General features: G+C 46.1%; 1 protein-coding gene across 3 annotated transcripts in view; it reads left to right on the top strand.

Annotated features, from left to right (window-relative positions):
* The window catches only part of LOC119975888 (probable cation-transporting ATPase 13A3), a 186,432-nt gene that overhangs the window by 47,426 nt on the left and 117,702 nt on the right, over positions 1-21,304 (top strand). For 2 of the 3 annotated variants that reach the window (XM_038815804.1, XM_038815805.1), the window contains exon 4: positions 12,225-12,416. The exons of the other annotated variant lie outside the window; for it this stretch is intronic. In XM_038815804.1, the coding sequence (XP_038671732.1) occupies positions 12,225-12,416 (192 nt within the window). The remainder of the gene's footprint in view (positions 1-12,224; positions 12,417-21,304) is intronic. 3 annotated transcript variants of the gene reach the window in all.

Raw genomic sequence — 21,304 nt, 5'->3', positions numbered from 1 at the left:
CTCAACCTCAACTCCACTTTTGTGCCTGTTCTCCATAACCCTTTAACCCATTACCAATTAAAAATCTGTCTATCTCCTCAAATTTACTCAATGTCCTGGCATCCACCTCACTTTGGGGTAATGAATTCCATAGGTTCATGACCCTTTGAGAGAAGTAATTTTTCCTCATCTCTGTTTTATATCTGCCACCCCTTATCCTAAAACTATGACCTCTTGTTTTAGATTGCCCGACAACAGGAAGCATCTGATCTATATCTATGTTGTTAATACCTTTTATCATCTTGTATGCCTCAATTAGATCTTCTTTCATTCTTCTAAACTCAAAAGAGTAAAGGCCTAAACTGCTAAACTTCTCTTCATAAGACAAACCCCTCATCTCTGGAATCAATATAATGAACTTTCTCTAAACTGCTTCTGATGCAACTACATCCCTCCTCAAATAAGGGGACCAAAACTATACACAGTACTCCAGATGCGGTCTCATCAATGCCTCGTACACTTGCAGCAACACTTCTCTATTTTTATAGTCTATCCTTTTAGCTATAAAGGCCAAAATTCCATTTGCCGTCCTTATTACCTCTGTATCTGCATATCAGTTTTCTGAGATTCGTGCACGAGAACACCCAATTCCCTGTGCACCGAAGTACTCTGAAGTTTCTCTCCATTTAGATAATAAGTTGTCTTTCAATTTTTACGACCAAAATGGATAACCTCACTCTTAGCCACGTTAAAATCCATCTGCCAAATTTTGGCCCACTCACCTAACCAATCAATATCCATTTTTAAATTTCTTATCTCCTCAATGCAACTTACTATCCCACCTATTTTAGTGACATCTCCAAATTTGGCTCTCGGACCTTCTATCCCTGCATCCAAGTCATTAATATATATTGTAAATAGTTGGAACCCGAAGACTGAACCCTGTGGCACCCCACTAGTTACATTTGCCAGCCAGAAAAGACCCATTTGTCCTGACTCACTACCTTCTGTCAGTTAGCCAGTCTTCCATCAAAGCTAACAAATTACCCCAATCCCATTTGATCTTACTGTGTGTATTAAACTTTTAGGTGGCACCTTATCAAATGTGTTCTGGAAGTCCAGATATACTACATCTACGGCAGGCCCATTATCTACTTGTTATATCTTTTGAAAAACTCTGGCAAATTAGATTTACCTTCATACAACCACACTGACTGATTGTGTTTTGACATTTTAAATGTCCTGTTATTACTTCCTTAATAATGAATTCCAACAATTTCCCAATGACATGTTAAACTGCTACTTTCTGCCTCCCTCCCTTTTTTGAATAAGGGTGTTACGTTAGCATTTTCCAATCCATTGGAACCTTTTCCACATGCAGGGAATTTTGGAATATTCTAACCAATGGACCTGCTATCTCCACTGCCGCTTCCTTTAAGACCCTGTTATGTAGATCATCAGGCCCTGGGTACTTGTCTGCCTTCAATCCGAGTAGTTTGTTTAGTCCTTTTTCTCCATTGATGATAATTGTTCTAAGTTCCTCTATTATCTATTACTGTTGGGGTGGTACTAGTGTCTCCACCCTGAATCCTGAGGCAAAATATTGATTTAGCTTCTCTGTCGTTTCTGTGTTCCCCACTATTAACAACCCGGTCTCATCCGCCAAAGGACCAACATTCACTTTAGCTGCTTCCTTTCCTTTTATATACTCATAGAAGCTTTTGCCATCCTTTCTTCTATTTTGCGCAAGTTTTCTTTCATAATTTGCCGTTACTCTTTTTTAAAAACGAATCCTTTGTTGACCGTTAAAAGTTTCCCAATCTTCCAGCTTGCCACTGGCCGTTGCAATATGGTATGCCTTAGCTTTTGTCTTTATGTTATCTTTAACTTCCTTGCTTAGCCATGGATGTTTTTTCACCTTCTTAGATTCTTTCTTCCTCTCTGGAATATATTTTAATTGGGAAGAATTTAATATCTTCTTCAACAACTGCTACTGCTCATCAACTGCCCTACGTTTTAGTCTTCCTGCCAGGTCCACTAGGGCCAAATCTGTCCTCATGCCGATGTAATTATATTTGGTTAACTCTGTAGAATGCTAGTGTGGGACTCCAGTTTCTCGCCCTCAATCTGAATTAAAGCTAAACTTGAAATATAACATATTTTGTGGGATGTTTTCCCGGAAAAGAATGAACACGAGCACCAATGAGGTTTGGAGCTTATAACTTGAAGTACGGCAGCACGGTGGCGCAGTGGGTTAGCCCTGCAGCCTCACAGCGCCGAGGTCCCAGGTTCAATCCCGGCTCTGGGTCACTGTCCGTGTGGAGTTTGCACATTCTCCCCGTGTTTGCGTGGGTTTCGCCCCCACAACCCAAAGATGTGCAGGGTAGGTGGATTGAACACACTAAATTGCCCCTTAATTGGAAAAAATGTATTGGGTACTCTAAATTTATTAAAAAAAAATAAAAAAATAACTTGAAGTACACTATTTCGTTGATTTATCCCAACCATTAACGAGTTTGTCCCATAACCAAATGTAAATCTGTGTACATACTTATCTCTATCTTATGAAAGATGCCAGTAAGCAGTCCCTGATTGTACCATTTTGCTTCATGCTTTTGTTATATATTTTATTGTAAAATTCTTATGTTCATATTTATCATAAACCGATCATATATTCCTCAAACATTGAAACCCTTCACCACCGACAAACAGTGGCAGCCATGTGTACCATCTACAAGATGCACTGCAGTAACTCACCAAGGTTCCTTGGACAGCACCTTTCAAACCCAGGACCACTATCATCTAGAAGAACAAGAGCAGCAGATACCTGGGTACCCAACCACCTGGAGGTTCCCCTTCAAGTCACTCAACACCCTGCCTTGGATATATATCACAGTTCCTTCACTGTCCCTGGGGAACTCCCTCCCTAACAGCACAGTGGGTGTACCTACACCTCAGGGACTGCAGCGGTTCAAGAAGGCAAATCACCGTCACCTTCTGAAGGGCAGCTAGGGATGGGCAATAAATGCTGGCCTAACCAGCGAAGGCCACATCCTGTAAATTCATTTTTTTTTAAAATGCTGTTGCTGGCTGCTTGGTAGCTTCCTGTCCAGTCTGTGAAACATCCCTGGAAAATCTGAGAGCCACTTTTTCTTTTATTTAGAATACTTCCAATCGGGGCAGAGTATAGTTGATGTGGTGTGACATGTTTACATAAGTAGCTTCCATTATAAATGTAGACATAGGATTTTATTATGGGAATAATGTACATCAATTTGAACTTTTTAATTTAAATTGGATGTAAGGTTTGGAAATAGGGACTGAATTGTATCCATGCATCCTAATTTAATTATTTCTCTGAGTTTGCATGAAGTACACATTTGATCTTGATGTGAATGCTCCAGAGATGATTGACCAATATCTTATTAAAAATCCAGGTGTCTTTAGTCACACTTTTGCAGTAGCGTTTCGTATTTCACGTTCCATTCAATTTCAAAATGACAAATGTTGTCATTATAGTACAATGGTTTGGGACCACATGGTGGCGCTGTACACCAAATTATATCACTTTCCTAGCTCTGCAGCCAACTTGATTAAGTTTTACATATAAAGAGCACCTTTCTAAAATAAGCAGCATATAATGTATTTTGGAATGCTTCCTTGGCAAAAGAGTGAACACTAGTACCTCAGGAAATTTTGGAGGTTATTACTTGAAACACACTATTTCATTGATTTATCCCAACTCATTAATGAGTTTGAACCAAGACCAAATGTAAAGATCACCAAGATCATACTATCTTCCAAAAATACTGTTTTAATGCTTCCAATTATTAGAAATAAAATAAATGTTTTATTTTACAATATTAAATGACACCCTCCCACAGCTGGTTATTTCCATCACTGAAGGTAACATGCGTCTGTAAGTAAATCGGATTTCAACAAAACCTGGTACAGAGATGGATATGCCCCAAGGAAGAGCAGATTAGTTTTTAGCAATGATGTGGATTCGGATGATTTTTAGATCCATTAATTTTGGGAGATAGAATTAATTGACTTTTTTTTTAGAATGTTGTGGATTATCTCAACTGCTGTAGTTGAACTGCCACAACTCTCAAAATGTGAGCATAGTTTTCAGAGCAGGTTATTGGATGTGGATTGATCTGAAGCCTTCTCGGTAAGATGGAAGCTCTTAATGAAAAGATTTACTTTTCCAGCTTTGTAGTTACCAATAATACAAGTAAAAGTGTATGTGCTCCACAGGTAATAATGCAGGTAATAATACAGGTAAAAGTGTATGTGTTCTACAGGTAATAATACAAGTAATAATACAGGTAAAAGTGTATGTGTTCTACTGCATGCCCCCTTCACTTGTCTTTGATTTTTCATAATGAATCTGGTCTGTTTTCCTGATCCAGTATTTGTGCTGAATTCTTATCGACATATGTTGGAGCGTAAATTTGTGACTTGTTCTCATTGATGATCAGTTTTAATTTTCTCACGTCATATTTTAAATGCAAAGCAGGAATGAAAATATTTTTGTGAAATTAAATAAATTTATTAAATGAGCTTAATCGGTTCTAACTGCCTTTTCAGATTAAGACAGACTGATCAAAATATCCTTTTTTGATGCTGAAAAGCATGCTAAACAAAATTAGATTAGGCATTACAAATCCATAATACAAAAACATTCAATTCAGCATTAATGAGGCTTTGTCACGAGGGCTCCTGTCCCACCAACACTCTCGACCACTGCTACTCAAAAATCAAGGGTGCCTACCGTTCCATCCCCTGACCGCACTTTGGGAAATCAGACCATAAGACAGTGCTCCTTCTCCCAGCATACAAGCAGAAACTCAAGTGGGAGAATCCAGCTAAGAAGGTCGTGCAGTGCTGGTCCGAGGAAACAGAAGAGCTCTTACGTGACTGCCCAGAGACAGTGGACTGGTCCATATTTAAGAACTCAGCGACCAACTTAAATGAGTATGCCACCACCGTCACAGACTTCATCAGCAAATGTGTGGATGACTGCGTGACAAAGAAAGCAGTACATACGTTCCCCAACCGGAAACCATGGCTCAATCGCGAGATTGACTCCCTACTGAAGGACAGATCTGAGGCGTTCAAGTCAGACGACCTTGACCGATACAAGAAATCCAGGTACGACCTCCACAAAGCCATCCGAGATGCCAAGAGAGAATATCAAACCAAGCTAGAGTCACAGACAGACGCTCGGCGGTTGTAGCAAGGACTAAACAACATAATGGGCTACAAAGCGAAGCCGAGCAGTATCTCTGGCAGCAGCGTACCCCTCCCCGATCAACTCGATGCATTCTATGCTCGGTTCGAGCAGGTAACCAACAATCCGCTGTCGAGTGCCCCAGCAGCCCATAACTCACCCATACCCACCATCACAGCTTCCGAAGTCAGATCGGCCTTCCTGAAAGTGAACCCTTGGAAGGTGATGGGCCCGGACGGGATCCCTTGTCATGCACTCAGAGCCTGCACGGACCAGCTGGCAGAGGTGTTCGCGGACATCTTTAACCTTTCCCTACTCCACTCAGAGGTCCCCACCTGCTTCAAGAAGACCACCATCATACCGGCGCCAAAGAAGAACCAGGCAACGTGCCTCAATGACTACCGTCTGGTGGCCCTGACTTCAGTCGTAATGAAGTGCTTCAAGGGGTTGATCATGAAGTGCATCACCTCCATACTCCCAGAACGCCTTGATCCACTGCAATTCGCATACTGTCGCAACTGGTCCACAGCAGACGCAATTTCCCTGGCCCTACACTCATACTTAGAGCATCTCGACAACAAGGACTCCTACATCAGACTCCTATTTATTGACTACAGCTCCGCCTTCAACACCATAATCCCTGCCAAGCTCATATCAAAGCTCCAAAACCTACAACTTGGCTCCCCCACTCTGCAACTGGATCCTCGATTTTCTGACCAGCAGACCACAATCAGTAAGAACGGACAACAGCACCTACTGTACAATAGTCCTCAATAAAAGGGCTCTGCAAGGCTGCGTACTTAGCCCCCTACTCTACTCCCGGTGCACTCACGACTGCATGGCAAAATTTGGTTCCAACTCCATCTACAAGTTTGCTGACGATACGACCATAGTGGGCCGGATCGCGAAAAACGACGAATCAGAATACAGGAGGGAGATAGAGAACTTAATGGAGTGGTGCAGCGACGACAATCTCTCCCTCAATGCCAGCAAAACTAAAGAGCTGGTTATTGACTTCAGGAAACAAAGTTCTGTACACACCCCTGTCAGCATCAATGGGGCCGAGGTGGAGATGGTTAACAGTTTCAAATTCCTAGGAGTGCACATCTCCAAAAATGTGTCCTGGTCCACCCACGTCGATGCTATCACCAAGAAAGCACAACAGCGCCTACACTTCCTCAGGAAACTAAGGAAATTCGGCATGTCCACATTAACCCTTACAAACCTTTATAGAAAGCATCCTATCTGGCTGCATCACAGCCTGGTATGGCAGCTGTTCGGCCCAGGACCGCAGCAAACTTCAGAGAGTCCATCACACGAACCTGCCTCCCATCCATTGACTACATTTACACCTCCCGCTGCCTGGGGAAAGTGGGCAGCATAATCAAAGACCCCTCCCACCCGGCTTACTCACTCTTCCAACTTCTTCCATCAGGCAGGAGATACAGAAGTCTGAGAACACGCATGAACAGACTCAAAAAACAGCTTCCTCCCCGCTGTTACCAGACTCCTAAATGACCTTGTTATTTAGATTTAGATTTAGAACAGTACAGCACAGAACAGGCCCTTCGGCCCTCGATGTTGTGCCGAGCAATGATCACCCTACTCAAACTCACGTATCCACCCTATACCCGTAACCCAACAACTCCCCCTTAACCTTACTTTTTAGGACACTACGGGCAATTTAGCATGGCCAATCCACCTAACCCGCACATCTTTGGACTGTGGGAGGAAACCGGAGCACCCGGAGGAAACCCACGCACACACGGGGAGGACGTGCAGACTCCGCACAGACAGTGACCCAGCCGGGAACCGAACCTGGGACCCTGGAGCTGTGAAGCATTGATGCTAACCACTATGCTACCGTGCTGCCCGTTATGGATTGACCTAATTCACACTACACCCTGTATGCTTCATCCAATGCTGGTGTTATGTAGTTACATTGTGTACCTTGTGTTGCCCTATTATGTATTTTCATTTATTCCCTTTTCTTCCCATGTACTTAATGATCTGTTGAGCTGCTCACAGAAAAATACTTTTCACTGTACCTCGGTACACGTGACAATAAACAAATCTAATCCAATCCAATCCATTGTTACGACACCCTGGGCTAGTGCACAGTCAATTGCAGCCCCACATGATCCTAGTCGCAACTCTGGTGAAATTAAAGTTACTTAATTATCCAACGTCTTTAGTTTGCTTCTGATTGAGTAGAGCCACCAGGTTTATAAAGTTTAACACAAATAACCTTTTATCATTTCACAATAATTAATATTAAGTAGGCAACAGTACAACTGGTTAACTATCTAATTCCCACCCCCCCCCTTTCTGATTCTTCCTTCTCTATCTATCTGTATATATTTTTAAAAAATGTATTTTATTACAAACTTGTAACAAAACAAGTTACAGCGAAGAAACATCCTGGGAAACATACTTCCCAACAATCAACTATACAGTCTGTACAGATTTTTCTTCTTTTTTTGCTCCCCCGCAACGAACAGCCCCTCTAACACGGTCACAAACATCCCCCACCTTTCCTCAAACCCCCTGAAGAGCCCCTTAATCTTTATCTTCTCTAATCGCAGGAAGTCGTACAGGTCACCCAACCAAGCCGCTACCCCCAGTGGTAATGTCAACCGTCACTCCAGCAAAATTTGCCGCCGTACAATCAGAGAGGCGAAGGCCAAGACATTGGCCTTCCTCCTCTCCATGAGCTCTGGCTTCTCTGAAACCTCCTCCAATATCCTGGCTAAGGCCGCGAACACTCCCGCCCAGAATCTTCCCAATTTTTCACAACCCCAAAACATGTGCGCGTGATTCGCTGGTCCTTGCCCACACCTCTCACATCTGCTACCCCCTGAAAGCATCAACTCATTCCTATGCACCCTGTGCACCACCTTAAACTGTATCAGGCTCCGATATGGAGATGCCGGCGTTGGACTGGGGTGAGCACAGTAAGAAGTCTTACAACACCAGGTTAAAGTCCAACATGTTTGTTTCAAACACTAGCTTTCGGAGCACTGCTCCTTCCTCAGGTCAGCTTCCCTCCCCTTCCATATCCGAAGCAGTAGTCGATCCAGCAGGGTATATCCTGGCAACCTAGGGAACCCCCTCCAGACCTTTCGCGCAAAGTCCCTAACCTGCAGATACCTGAACTCACTCCCCCATGGCAGCTCTATCCTCTCCCTTAGCTCCTCCAGACTGGCGAACCCTTCCTCCAAATACAGATCCTTCACCTTGACCAGCCCCACCTCCTCCACCTCCTGTATACAACATTCACCCTCCCCCCGGCTCAAACTCATGATTCTTGCACAGCAGCGTTAGCACCGACATCCCTTCCACCCTATAATGCCTCCTCAACTGATTCCATATCTTCACTGTGGAATGCACCACCGGGTTCCTTGAATACCTGCTCGGAGCCATTGGCAACGCTGCCGTCACCATAATCCTCAAACTAGACCCCTTACAAGATTCCTCCTCCATCCTAACCCACTCTACCCCTTCTTCCCACCACCGCCGCACCTTGTCCACATTCGCCGCCCAATAATAATGAAGCAAGGTTCGACATTAATAAAGATTATTGTTAGTATTATATATACACACACATACACAGATAGACAACATGGAGGGATAGGGTGGTAGAGAGGAAGAAAATAATGATATAAAAAAAAATGAAAGATGGGGATCTTTGACTTCAGATGGATAGCTTCCAGATAGTTCCTTTCTCCAGTTTAGGCCTTCAATTGGATGTTTTCTTTTGCTTCAGCTTGTAATGGTCTTCACTTTAGAATCACAGAGACAACAGGCCGTCAATTGAGGGAGAAATTACAAGTGAACTCTGAAAATTCGATTGTCGCAACTTTTCTCCAGCTCATTTTAAGCAAAAAATAATATTTAGATAATTACATATTTCACAATTTATAGTTACAAATTTAACAATTTCTAATTACATTTATCCTTTGAAAAGTTATTTTTTCATTTATTTGGAAATCTTCAGGTTCTTCCAAATGTCTACCTTTAACCCAGGCTGTAAGTATTATCTATATTCAACGGTACAGCCTGAGCAATTTCCTGGTTTGCATTTAGAGAGCTAAAGTGTGCAAATATATCTAATGATTTCCTGTCCTGTTATTTTTCTAAATAATTTGAAGGCAAACACCTGGTTGTGCCATTCTGAGACTAGCTAATAGGAACTGAACAAGGAGGTTTGAATGATTTCATAAGGTCACTCATGCACCATTTTATTCTATCAAATTGCTGTAGTGCTGAAATATGGATTTATAATATTTTATCTTAAAGGTGGGAAGTTTTTTTAATACTGTATGTTAAACTTATTGAGATGATGAAGGTGGAAATTGAACATAGATTCAAATTTCATGCATTGGTAAATAACGAATAAGCTTAGATTTATATGGCATCTTTCAAGAACTCAAGATACACATAGATACATAGAAGATAGCTTCCTGTGGTAATGAATTCCACAGGCTCACCACTCTTTGTGTCTCCTTATATCTGTCTGAAATGGTTTACCCTGAATCCTCAGACTGTGACCCATGGTTATGGATACACCCATCATTGGTAACATCTTTCTTGCATCTACCCTGTCTAGTCCCGTTAAAATTTTATAAGTCTCTATGAGATCCCCCCTCATTCTTCTGAACTCCAATGAGAACAATCCCAACCTATTCAATCTCTCCTCGTATGACAGTCCCACCATCCCTGGAATCAGTCTGGTAAACCTTCGCTGCACTCATTGAAGAGGGGGCACAGTAGCATAGTGGCTAGCACAGTTGCTTCACAGCTCCAGGGTCCCAGGTTCGATTCCCGGCTTGGGTCACTGCCTGTGCGGAGTCTGCACGTTCTCCCCATGTCTGCGTGGGTTTCCTCCGGGTGCTCCGGTTTCCTCCCACAGTCCAAAGATGTGCAGGTTAGATGGATTGGCCATGCTAAATTGCCCTTAGTGTCCAAAAAGGTTGGGTGAGGTTACAGGAGATAGAGTGATGGGGCGAAATTCTCCGATCCCCCGCAGGGTCGGAGAATCGCCCGGGGCCGGCGTAATTCCCGCCCCTGCCGTAATTCCCGCCCCATGCCGTGGCTGGAATTCTCCGCCACCCGGGAATTGGCGGGGGCGGGAATCGCGCCGCGCCGATTGGCGTGCACTCCGCGCCGATCAGCGAGCCCCCTGCGGCAATTCTCCGGCCCGCGATGGGCCGAAGTCCCGCCACTGAGAGGCCAATCCCGCCGACGCGGTTTCAACCACCAGGGGATGCCCCCATGGTGGCCTGGCCCGCGATCGGGGCCCACCGATCAGCGGGCGGGCCAGTGCCGTGGGGGCACTCTTTTTCTTCCGCCGCCGCCATGGCCCCCACCATGGCGCTGGCGGAAGAGGACCCTCCTACCGTGCATGCGTCGGTGGTGACGTCAGCGGCCGCTGACGCACCGGCGCATGCGCAAACCGGCGAAGGCCTTTCGGCCAGCTCTGACGCCTGGTGGCGGGCGTCAGAGAATTCCGCACCTTTGGGGAGGCCCGCGCCGGAGTGGTTGGCACCACTCCGCTACACCAGGACCCCCCGCCCCGCCGAGTAGGGGAGAATCCCGGCCATGGTGTGAGCTTGTGTAGGGTGCTCTTTCCAAGGGCCGGTGCAGACTCGATGGGCCAAATGGCCTCCTTCTGCGCTGTAAATTCTATGATTCTATGAAGAGCAAGAACAACCTTCCACAGAGAAGGAGACCAAAACTGCACACAATACTCCAGGTGTGGCCTCACCAAGGCCCTGTATAATTGCAGCAACACATCCCTGCTTCTATACTCGAAACCTCTTGCAATGAAGGCCAACATACCATTAGCCTTCTTTACCGCCTGCTGCACCTGCATGCTTACCTTCAGCGATTGGTGCACAAGGACAACCAGGTCCCGCTGCACAACCCCTCCCAATTTACAACCATTCAGGTAGTAATCTGCCTTCCTGTTTTTGCTTCCAAAGTGAATAAACTCATACTTATCCAAATTATACTGCATCTGCCATTGATTTGCTCACTTGCCCAACCTGTCCAGATCATGCTGTAGGATCACTGCATCCTCGTCACAATTCACCCTCTCAACCAACTTGGTATCATCTGCAAACTTTGAGATGTGATATTCTGTTCCCTCATCCAAATCATTAATATATATTGTGAATAGCTGGGGTCCCAGCACCGATCTAAATGTTCCGCCATAAAGTCCTATCTCAAAACTTTACAGCCAGAAAAACATGCAGCTAGATTAATGAGTTAGACTTTATTGTGTATGAAAATGTTTTGGCCACAAAGATGCTGCAAGTTCGGGCTGGTAACAGCCAATTGGATGCAACAGGGCATCTGAATTCTTGTTGAACAATGGGACAAACATTGGATCTTGTGAACCAATGAGATTAAAGGATTGTGAAAAAAACCGAAGAAAAAAACTGAGAAAGTGGGTGTACTGGAGTGGGTGAATTTGATACCAACTCTGATACAGAAAGTAAGAAAGGTTGGATTCAAGAGAGGAAGAAAGAGGCAACGGAAAGTAAGGAAGAATATTTAAAAAATCTAAAAACATTTCATAACCTGAACGAATAAGCCTCCACGCTGATAATTGTTCTCTTTCTGGGCACAGAGAGATTGATTGGAAATCATTAACTATTAGCACATAGTTGAAAGGATATTTGCACTATTAGTTTTACCACTTATTTTTTTTAATAGCAGTATAAAGGACAATTCATGAGCAACTGTAGCAATCCCATGAAAATAACAGGTTTCCATAAAGGTAAGAGCAGAATGTTGCAATTCAACCAGAAACTTGTGGAGGTTGGCTCGTCATGGGGTATCTCTTTCGCTCAAGCTGTCCATTTGAGTATTGATAGCAGTGTGCGTTGTTTAGATGTAGTTCTTTTTTCAGTAAAATTTGATCTAAAATGGACACCTAAGTCATGTGTGTCAAAGCATCAATTTGTAGGTCAGAGCTTTTGAAAAATATCTTATTTTTTTTCAGGATGAATTTAAGACATGGTTTCGGGCAAAGGTTTACAAATTACTTTCTCCTGGGACAGATCCAATGGAGAATTTGGAACCCCGACTTAGTAAATCTGTGGAAAATAGACATGAAAACCATGCGAGTGGGCTTTCTGTAAATCACAGCAAGGCTCTACTGCTGGGAAAAATACCAGAGACCGAAGCAGTGCTGGTAAGAGATCGTAGAATTATATATATTGTAGCACAGAAGAAGCCAACTATGCCCAGACAACATGTGCTAACTCTTGAATTGAAATTATCTACTGAATCAATTTTCCTTGCCCTGTCTTTTATCCTTGTGTAATCATCCTTTTCAGTACTTAGCAAATCTACTTTGTGTGATATTATCTCTGACGATAGTCACTAAAGTATTTTAACGCTCCAATAAACCCCATGAAAAGTTCTCCTTATCTTCGTTCTTTATCCTTCTAGTAAGAATCCTCTTATTGCTAGTACTTTACAAACCAGTTGAAACAATGTTTTAGTATTTGCCTTCAAATTCTCTGAATTTTTGATAACTTATATTAGGTGTCTTGTGAGAAAACACACATTTTCAAGCGTTTGTTCAGAGTTATAACCTCTTATTCCTGATATCCCTCTAGTGGATTTTCATTGGAATTATTTTTTTAAATAAATTTAGCGTATCCAATTATTTTTTTCCAATTAAGGGGCAATTCAGCATGGCCAATCCACCTAACCTGCACATCTTTTGGGTTATGGGGGTGAAACCCACGCAGGCACGGGGAGAACGTGCAAACTCCACACGGACAGTGACCCAGGGCCGGGTCCTCAGCGCCGTAGGCAGCAATGCTAACCACTGTGCCACCGTGCTGCCCTTTTCATTGGAATCATAGGATCACTAGACTAGCTTCACTATCCCACCTATGAATGAGTGACTATAACTGGAGTAATCCCTCCTTGGTTTAGCTAGTGAACATGTCCCCTTCAGGGCCTAGCCCTTGGCACTGCTACCCTGGCAGTGCCAAGATGTCTGGATGCCAAAGGGAGAGCCAGGGTAGCGCCCCGCCCTGTCCCGTTTGTGTGCACCACTGCTAAACGGCACCGTGGCAAGGTCCCCGGGTGCGGGTGTTAGTTCCCAGGTGCTGGGATAATCTGACACAGACATATTTGAATGGGCCTCACTGGGCGAAATTCAGATCGCAACATCTCGTGCGATCATGTTAGATCCCACAATAGGTTCTGAGCTTCCGAGGCCTCTCGCGAGATTTAATGGCCTCGTAACATCATGGAATCGGATGTGATGAGGCTGCTCGATCGTGCACGATATGTATAAACCCCAACTCTCAATTGTCTTTTTACACTCATTTTAAAAACTTTTATTCTAAAGATCTATATATCACCAAACATAGATAATTATTTCTCCACACTGAAAAAATTATTGTTTATGCCTCATTTGCTTCCACGGTGGCACAGTAATTAGCACTGCTGCCTCGTAGCTCCAAAGACCCGGGTTCAGTTCCGGCCTTGAGTGACTATCTGTGTGGAGTTAGCACTTTCTCCCTGTGTCTGTGTGGGCTTCCTCCGGATGCTCCGGTATCTTCGCACGGTCCAAAGATGTGCAGGTTAGGTGGATTGGAAATGCTAAATTGCCCCTTAGTGTCCAAAAGGTGAGGTCGTGTTATGAGGATAGGGTGGAGGCATGGTCTTAAGTAGGGTGCTCTTTCCAAGGGCCGGTGCAGACTCGATGGGCCGAATGGCCTTCTGCGCTGTAAATTCTATGATTCTATGAAATGTACTACAACTCTTGTTTCTTTGCTTTTTAATTTCTCTCCAATTTCCCTTCCTACCATCTCTGCGCTCGTCTTGTTGCTGAGATTTGCTTATTGTTTTCTAGACCTTGGGCGGTATTCTCCCCTACCTGGCGGGGCTGGGGGTCCCGGCGTAGCGGAGTTGCACCAACCACTCTGGCGTCGGCCCTCCCCAAAGGAGCGGAATTCTCCGCACCTTTAGGGGCTAGGCCCGCGCCGGAGTGGCTCCCGCTCCGCCGACTGGCGCCAACGGCCTTTGGCGCCACGTCAGCCGGCGTCGGGGCTGGCCAAAAGGCCTTCGCCGGTCGCCGTGTGTCCCGCATGCGCCGGAGCGTCAGCGGCCTCTGACATCACCACTGGCGCATGCGCGGTGGAGGGGGTCTCTTCCGCCTCCGCCATGGTGGAGGCCGTGGCGGCGGCGGAAGAAAAAGAGTGCCCCCACGGCACAGGCCTGCCCACCGCTTGGTGGGCCCCGATCGCGGGCCAGGCCATCATGGGGGACCCCCCTGGGGCCCGCTCCCGCCACCTGCTCCCGCCGGCATAGAAGTGGTTTAAACCATGTCGGCGGGAGAGGCCTGACAGCGGCGGGACTTCGGCCCATCGCGGGCCGGAAAATTGCCGCGGGGGGGCCCGCCAAACGGTGGGGTGCGATTCCCGCCCCCGCCAATTCCCGGGTGGCGGAGAATTTCGGTCACGGCCGGGGCGGGATTTACGAAGGCCCAGTACGATTCCCTGACCCTGAGGGGGGTCGGAGAATTCCGTCCCTAATTCCCACCTAACTGCTGACCACTCTTGCCTCTTATGTTAGCTGGAATGATTAATGGCTCATTTTCCTTCAGGACTGATGTCATTGCTCCTTTCCTCAAAAAATTTAACCCTTATCTAATATTCTGTACAGTAACCTGAAAGCCCCTGTGCTGGCTGTGTACAAGTTGACTCTTTTTAGTTACTGCGCATGCGCAGTTGCACAGCAATTTCTTTTTTATTTGTTCATGGGATGTGGGTGTCGCAGCCTGTGCCAGCATTTATTGCCCACCCCTAATTGTCCTTGAAGGACTGTTAAGAGTCAACCACATTGCTGTCGGTCTGGAGTCACATATAGGCCAGAGCAGGTAGGTATGGTAGATTTTCTTCTCAGAAGGACATTAGTGAACCAGATGGGTTTTTATGGCATTTGTCAATGGTTTCATGGTCATCACTAGATTTTTATTGAATTAAAATTTCACCTTCTGCAGTGACGGGATTTGAACCTGGGACCCCAAAACTCTGGGTCTCTGAATTACTTGTCCAGTGACAATACCACTATGCCACTGACTCCCTGCCCTCTGGGAGAAAACCCCGGCCTGGGAGTATGTCTGGGAGGAGGCCCTTCGTGGAGTGGAGAGGGTAATACTGTGAATAAATAGAGTCTTTCTTTTCTACCTTGCTGATCCATGCGTGCTGCTTTAGCGGATTCTACACTGGCGACGAGAATAAAGTTGAGCTGTCGCTGACGCCAGATGCTACGCGCTAGAGCCACTTCGTCTCGGCCTCGAGAGACCTCTCATCCATCTGCTGACATGCCACACATTGGTAAGCTCAAGCTTTTTCAGGCAGAGGTCGATGCCTGGGGACAGTATGTAGAAAGAATACAAAACTTTTTCCGTACAAACTGGATCGATGGGAATGTGTGGTGGACAATGGTATTGCTTACGGCTTGCGGGGGCCCTTGTACAGCCTCATTAAGAGCCTTGCCCACCCATAGCCTCTGGATACCTGGACGTTTGCTGCGTTGGTGACCATAGAGAAGGGGAATCTAAACCCGCAACCGCTTTTAATCATCTGAAAGTTTTGATTTCACACGGACGCTCGGATCCAGTCGGAATTGACCAGCAACATCATTGCTTGCCTCTGAAAATGAGCAGAAACCTGTGGATTTGGCTTATCGAATCACTGCGAGGCAGATTCTTACGTGGAATCTGTGATGTCAACACACAAAGAAAACTCTGGGGATAACTGACCTGACATTTCAGCGCACCATGGAGATAGGCATCCCCGTGACAGCGCTGATAAAGGGGTCCAGGGGCTTCGAGGAATGGCGATGCTGAACCTCGACTGCCAAACTGCGTGCTGCCCCGCTCCGGCTCCTGAGGCAGAGCCCCGACAGTGAGACGTCCCCAACAGGCATACAGGCCGCTGCCGCTGTCGAGGCCCGGAGTGCCTCGGATATTGTTTCCGGCTGGCGACCACCGGCAGTTGGATACTGGAGTACAGCCAGCCTAGAGAGGGCCCCTGTCCTGCCATCCTGCCAGCACGACCGCCGCGGAAGGGACCAGGCCCACTACATGGCCGACGAAGAGGAGGCTCATAGCAGGCTCCATTGTGTGTCTTCATCTCGGTTGCCCCATTCAGCTATCGTTACAGGTGAACAGACATTCCATCCAAATGGACTTGGACACGGGCACATCACAATGGTCAGCCGCTGGATCTTCAACCATATTCATGCCGGCCTTATGACACTGATATTTTGGGGCACCAACGCTCACCTCGCTGAATGGGTAATGGAAAACATCCTGCGTCTCTGGGGACACTCATCACCATCTGCCAGATGATTAGGCTGGAGAGTCCCTCCAACTGCGTGGATGGTTAGCAATTTTGAAAAACCTGAGGGTCGACAAGTCCCCTGGGCCAGATGGGATATATCCAAGGATTCTTTGGGAGGCAAGGGATGAGATTGCAGAGTCTTTGGCTTTGATCTTTGGGTCCTCACTGTCCACGGGGATAGTGCCAGAGGACTGGAGAGTGGTGAATGTTGTTCCTCTGTTCAAGAAAGGGAATAGGAATGACCCTGGTAATTATAGGCCAGTTAGTCTTACTTCGGTGGTCGGTAAGTTAATGGAAAAGGTCCTGAAGGATAGGATTTATGACCATTTGGAAAGATGCAGCTTAATCCGGGATAGTCAACACCGATTCGTGAAGGGTAAGTCTTGCCTCACAAATGTGATTGAATTCTTTGAGGAGGTAACTAAGTGTGTAGATGAAGATAGAACAGTTGATGTCATATACATGGATTTTAGTAAGGCGTTTGATAAGGTTCCCCATGGTCGGCTCATGAAGAAAGTAAGGAGGTGTGGGACAGAGGGAAATTTGGCCAATTGGATAACTAATTGGCTATCACATAGAAGAAAGACAGTGGTGGTGGATGGAAAATGTTCAGACTGGAGACCAGTTACCAGCGGTGTACCACAGAGATCAGGGCTGGGTCCTCTGCTATTTGTGATTTTTATCAATGACTTGGAGGAGGGGGCTGAAGGGTGGGTCAGTAAATTTGCTGATGACATCAAGATTGGTGGAGTAGTGGATGAGGTGGAGGGCTGTTGTGGGCTGCAAAGAGCCATTGATAGGATGCAGAGCTGGGCTGAAAAATGGCAGATGGAGTTTAACCTTGATAAGTGTGAGGTGATTCATTTTGGTAGAAACAATTTGAATGCGGATTACAGTATCAACGGCAGGGTTCTGAGGAATGGGGAAGAACAGAGAGATCCTGGGGTTCATGTCCACAGATCTCTGAAGGTTGCCACTCAAGTGGATAGAGCCGTGAAGAAGGCTTATAGTGTGTTAGCGTTTATTAACAGGGGGCTTGAGTTTAAGAGCTGTGGGGTTATGCTGCAACTATACATAACCCTGGTGAGACCACATTTGGAGTATTGTGTGCAGTTCTGGTCACCTCACTATAGGAAGGATGTGGAAGCATTGGAAAGGGTGCAAAGGAGATTTACCAGGATGCTGCCTGGTTTGCAGGATAGGTCTTTTGAGGAAAGGTTGAGGGAGCTCGGGCGTTTCTCTTTGGAGCAGAGGAGGATGCGAGGCGACTTAGTAGAGGTTTATAAGATGATGAGGGGGATAGATAGAGTGGACGTTCAGAGACTTATTTCCTCAGGTGGATGTAGCTGTTACAGGGGGGGATAACTATAAGGTTCAGGGTGGGAGATAGAGGAAGGATGTCCGAGGCATGCTCTTTACTCAGAGAGTGGTTAGGGTGTAGAATGGACTGCCTGCTGTGATAGTGGAGTCGGACACTTTAGGAACTTTCAAGCGGTTATTGGATAGGCACATGGAGCACACCAAAATGACCGGGAGTGGGATAGCTTGATCTTGGTTTCTGACAATGCTCGACACAACATCGAGGGCCGAAGGGCCTGTTCTGTTCTGTACTGTTCTATGTTCTATATGCCAGTGGCTCTGAAGGTCACAGTGACCTCAATTTCACTGTCACCATTATTTCCAAGGGTCAGTGTGGGATTTGTATGGGGTGCTCCAATCTGCTGCTCACAGTTGAATCAAGCTCATTATTAATACTGTTCAGATGGGTGATGACATGCTTCTATTACTGGACAGATAAAGTCAACCAGACGAGAGAACCAGAGGCTTTGTGGTGATTGTAGGCTTCACTTACATCCGGGATGCCTCCGACTGCACTCATGTGGCCATTGAGATGCATGTAGATGAGCAAAGAGCCTTTGTGAACATGCAGATCGTCTACTACCACAAGTAAAAATCTTGCAAATCTATGCCTAGTACTCTGCAATTCACATCCTGCGACGTTCACAGGTGCCAAGGCTGTTTGTTGCTCCTGCTCATTTGGATTGATGACACCTGGGAGACCAGGGCTATCTGTTTAAAAGGTGGCTAACGACTCCGCTCTGGCACCGAAGAACAGAGGTGAAGGAGAGGTACAACAGCAGTAATGCCTCCACAAGTGCAGTGGTAGAGAACCATTGGGTTACTGAAGATGTGGATCAGATGCCTGGACCAATCAGGGAGAGCACTGCAATATCTTCCACAGCGTGTGTTGCTCATATTTGTTACCTGCTGGGCGCTGCGCAATCTGAGTGGAGTGATCCACTGGAGGCTGAAGATTGTGAAGCAGCTCTAGATGCCGCGAAGGGTAAATCTGCTGATGGGTCTGATAAGGAGCCCATGGAGGCAAAAATCAAGAACTTCCAGGGAGTCAGGGACACTAGGAAGGCCTTTATAATGCGCACCTTCAGCTGGGCTGTCATGGCATTGATTCCAAGTCACGCCGAGTGTCCTTCTCCCTACGAGACATTTTCATGTGAAAACTTAAGACCCCAAATTCCAATCGTAGCCTACGCAATAAACTTTGAAACAACTGCCGCTTGCAGACCCTGTACCCCCCCCCCCCCCCCCCCTCCCCCCAACGCACACACACATATATGAACCCTCACGCATACTCAGGCCATTAGAACAAAATCAATGCTTATAATATTCAAAGAAACAAACTTAATACCATCATGAGATGTCCGAAATATGAATGGAAATAAATTCACCGGTGAAAAAGCCTGTGTGATCAAGGTGCCTTAAACTTACATTTGTGGATGCAGCGTCCTAGTGCCCTACCCTCCCCCCTCCCCTTTTGGTGGCAGTGGCAATGGGGGCAGCCTCCAAATAACTGCTGTTATTTCAGCCCTAATGACCATCGCAGTCAGCCTCTGGCCAGCGAAGCCTGAGTGGGTTCCTACTGGGAAGGTGCATCTAACGCCTTGGCTGAGCACTCCTCAGTCATTGCAGCCTCACCAGATGTGATGGTCACTGGCAGAGGGGCGGAGGAGGTGCTACCTCGTGAGAGGCCTTGTGAGCATGGCGCATCTGTGGAAGGACGGGAACATGCCAGTACATTCAATCATCACATTTCTGTCAGTGTGCATGCTAGGTGCACTGATGAGACAATGGAAACCTGCAGCATGGTGCCATCTTGACTGGAGGATCATTGGGCACTGGTTCTCTGACATCTCCATTTCAGCTGAGACTACGATTTGTGCTCTCCTTGCCACTCCCATCTCTGCACTGCACTTATATCTTCCCAAGAGCCTCCTGCCTCACCATGTCTAGTGGAACAAGCTCTGTAGTGGCATTCTAACTCTAGGGTGTTCATCTTGTAGTGGCTGAATACCAGCAGGTTTGGTTTTCCACTGCCTGTTCTTTATCATTCCTCCACATTATGGCTTCTCTTCTGAAGAGGAAGCACAGATTTCATCATCTCTTCTCTCTTCCCCTCGCATGGCGTGACACATCTCACCCTTCAATACACTGAAGCCAAACGGTCAGACCTCCCAGCATTGGGCAATGCAGGCGTACATCCTTTTACACCCCTGAGGGTGATGAAGAACAGCAACCCAAATATATACCCCCACGCAGTTTCATGCCATCTCTGTATACTCTGTTGCTGAACACAGAAGATCGTTAAACCTTTTGTGGCACTGTACCCTACGTTTAGTGCACCACATCGTGCCCAGTGACATGTGGTGGCCTCCTCTTCCCATTCTTGGATATGAGGTCATCATGCCTGGCACTGACCTCCTCTATGAGGAAGTCCAGGCACTCGCCTGTGAAACGGGGGGGCAGAGTGCCCACCAGATTTGCCTCCCGCCTTACATGCCCACAAGCTGCTGAGGCCATTAGCGTTGCAGATATTTATTCTTTAATCCTGTGAAGAATACTCCCGCAGCCTTCCCCACAATTCCTGATAGCCTTCAAGATGCTGCCTATCAAAGCCCCCTATTGGACCCGGCCCTCAACTCATTCCCGGCCTAGGTCGCTTCTTCCAACCTTAATTTGCCACCGAATGCAAAATTGTGTTGGCAACATAATCTCGCCTGGAAGTGGATTTTACATTCCTTTCTGAGCTCGCTGGGAGAACATGCAAACTCCACAGAAACAGTGACTCGGGGCCGGGATCGTACCCGGTTCTTCAGCGTTGTCGACAACAGTGCTAACCTACCTGTCAATAAGTTGAAAGATATTTTTATTTTCCCCTGTAGAAGTGGTGCCATATTGGTGACCCAATCCTCTATTAATAATCCCACAGCAAACTCTCTATAGGGTAAAATCAGAGGGTTTATTTATTCTAATAATAATATAATAATAATAATAGCTTATTGTCACAAGTAGGCTTCAATGAAGTTACTGTTAAAAGCCCCTAAACACAGTTAAAGTGTAGTAGGGGGGAGGGCGTATTGCTACATGGTCCCCTGGTACATTCACACAATGATGAGGGAAATAAATGGGTGCATGGCAAAGACCACAGACAAAATAAGAATTATCCATGGGATTCCAGGATCAAAACTCCAATATATATTCTTTCAGAGAGGTTAGTTGGCTGAAGCTGAAATGGGGTAATCCATTATTCCAGTAGTGCTGACTTCCATAATAGGAGAAGATGAATTAGCCTTATAGTCGGCACTGGTGCAGAAGTTCAGCTGTTCCAGTGGAAGCAATTTAGATGTGGACT

Source organism: Scyliorhinus canicula, chromosome 13 (assembly GCF_902713615.1).
Source record: "Scyliorhinus canicula chromosome 13, sScyCan1.1, whole genome shotgun sequence".
Lineage (NCBI taxonomy): Eukaryota > Metazoa > Chordata > Chondrichthyes > Carcharhiniformes > Scyliorhinidae > Scyliorhinus > Scyliorhinus canicula.
The sequence above is the reverse complement of the archived record's forward strand: the minus strand, read 5'-3'. Positions and strand labels throughout refer to the sequence as shown.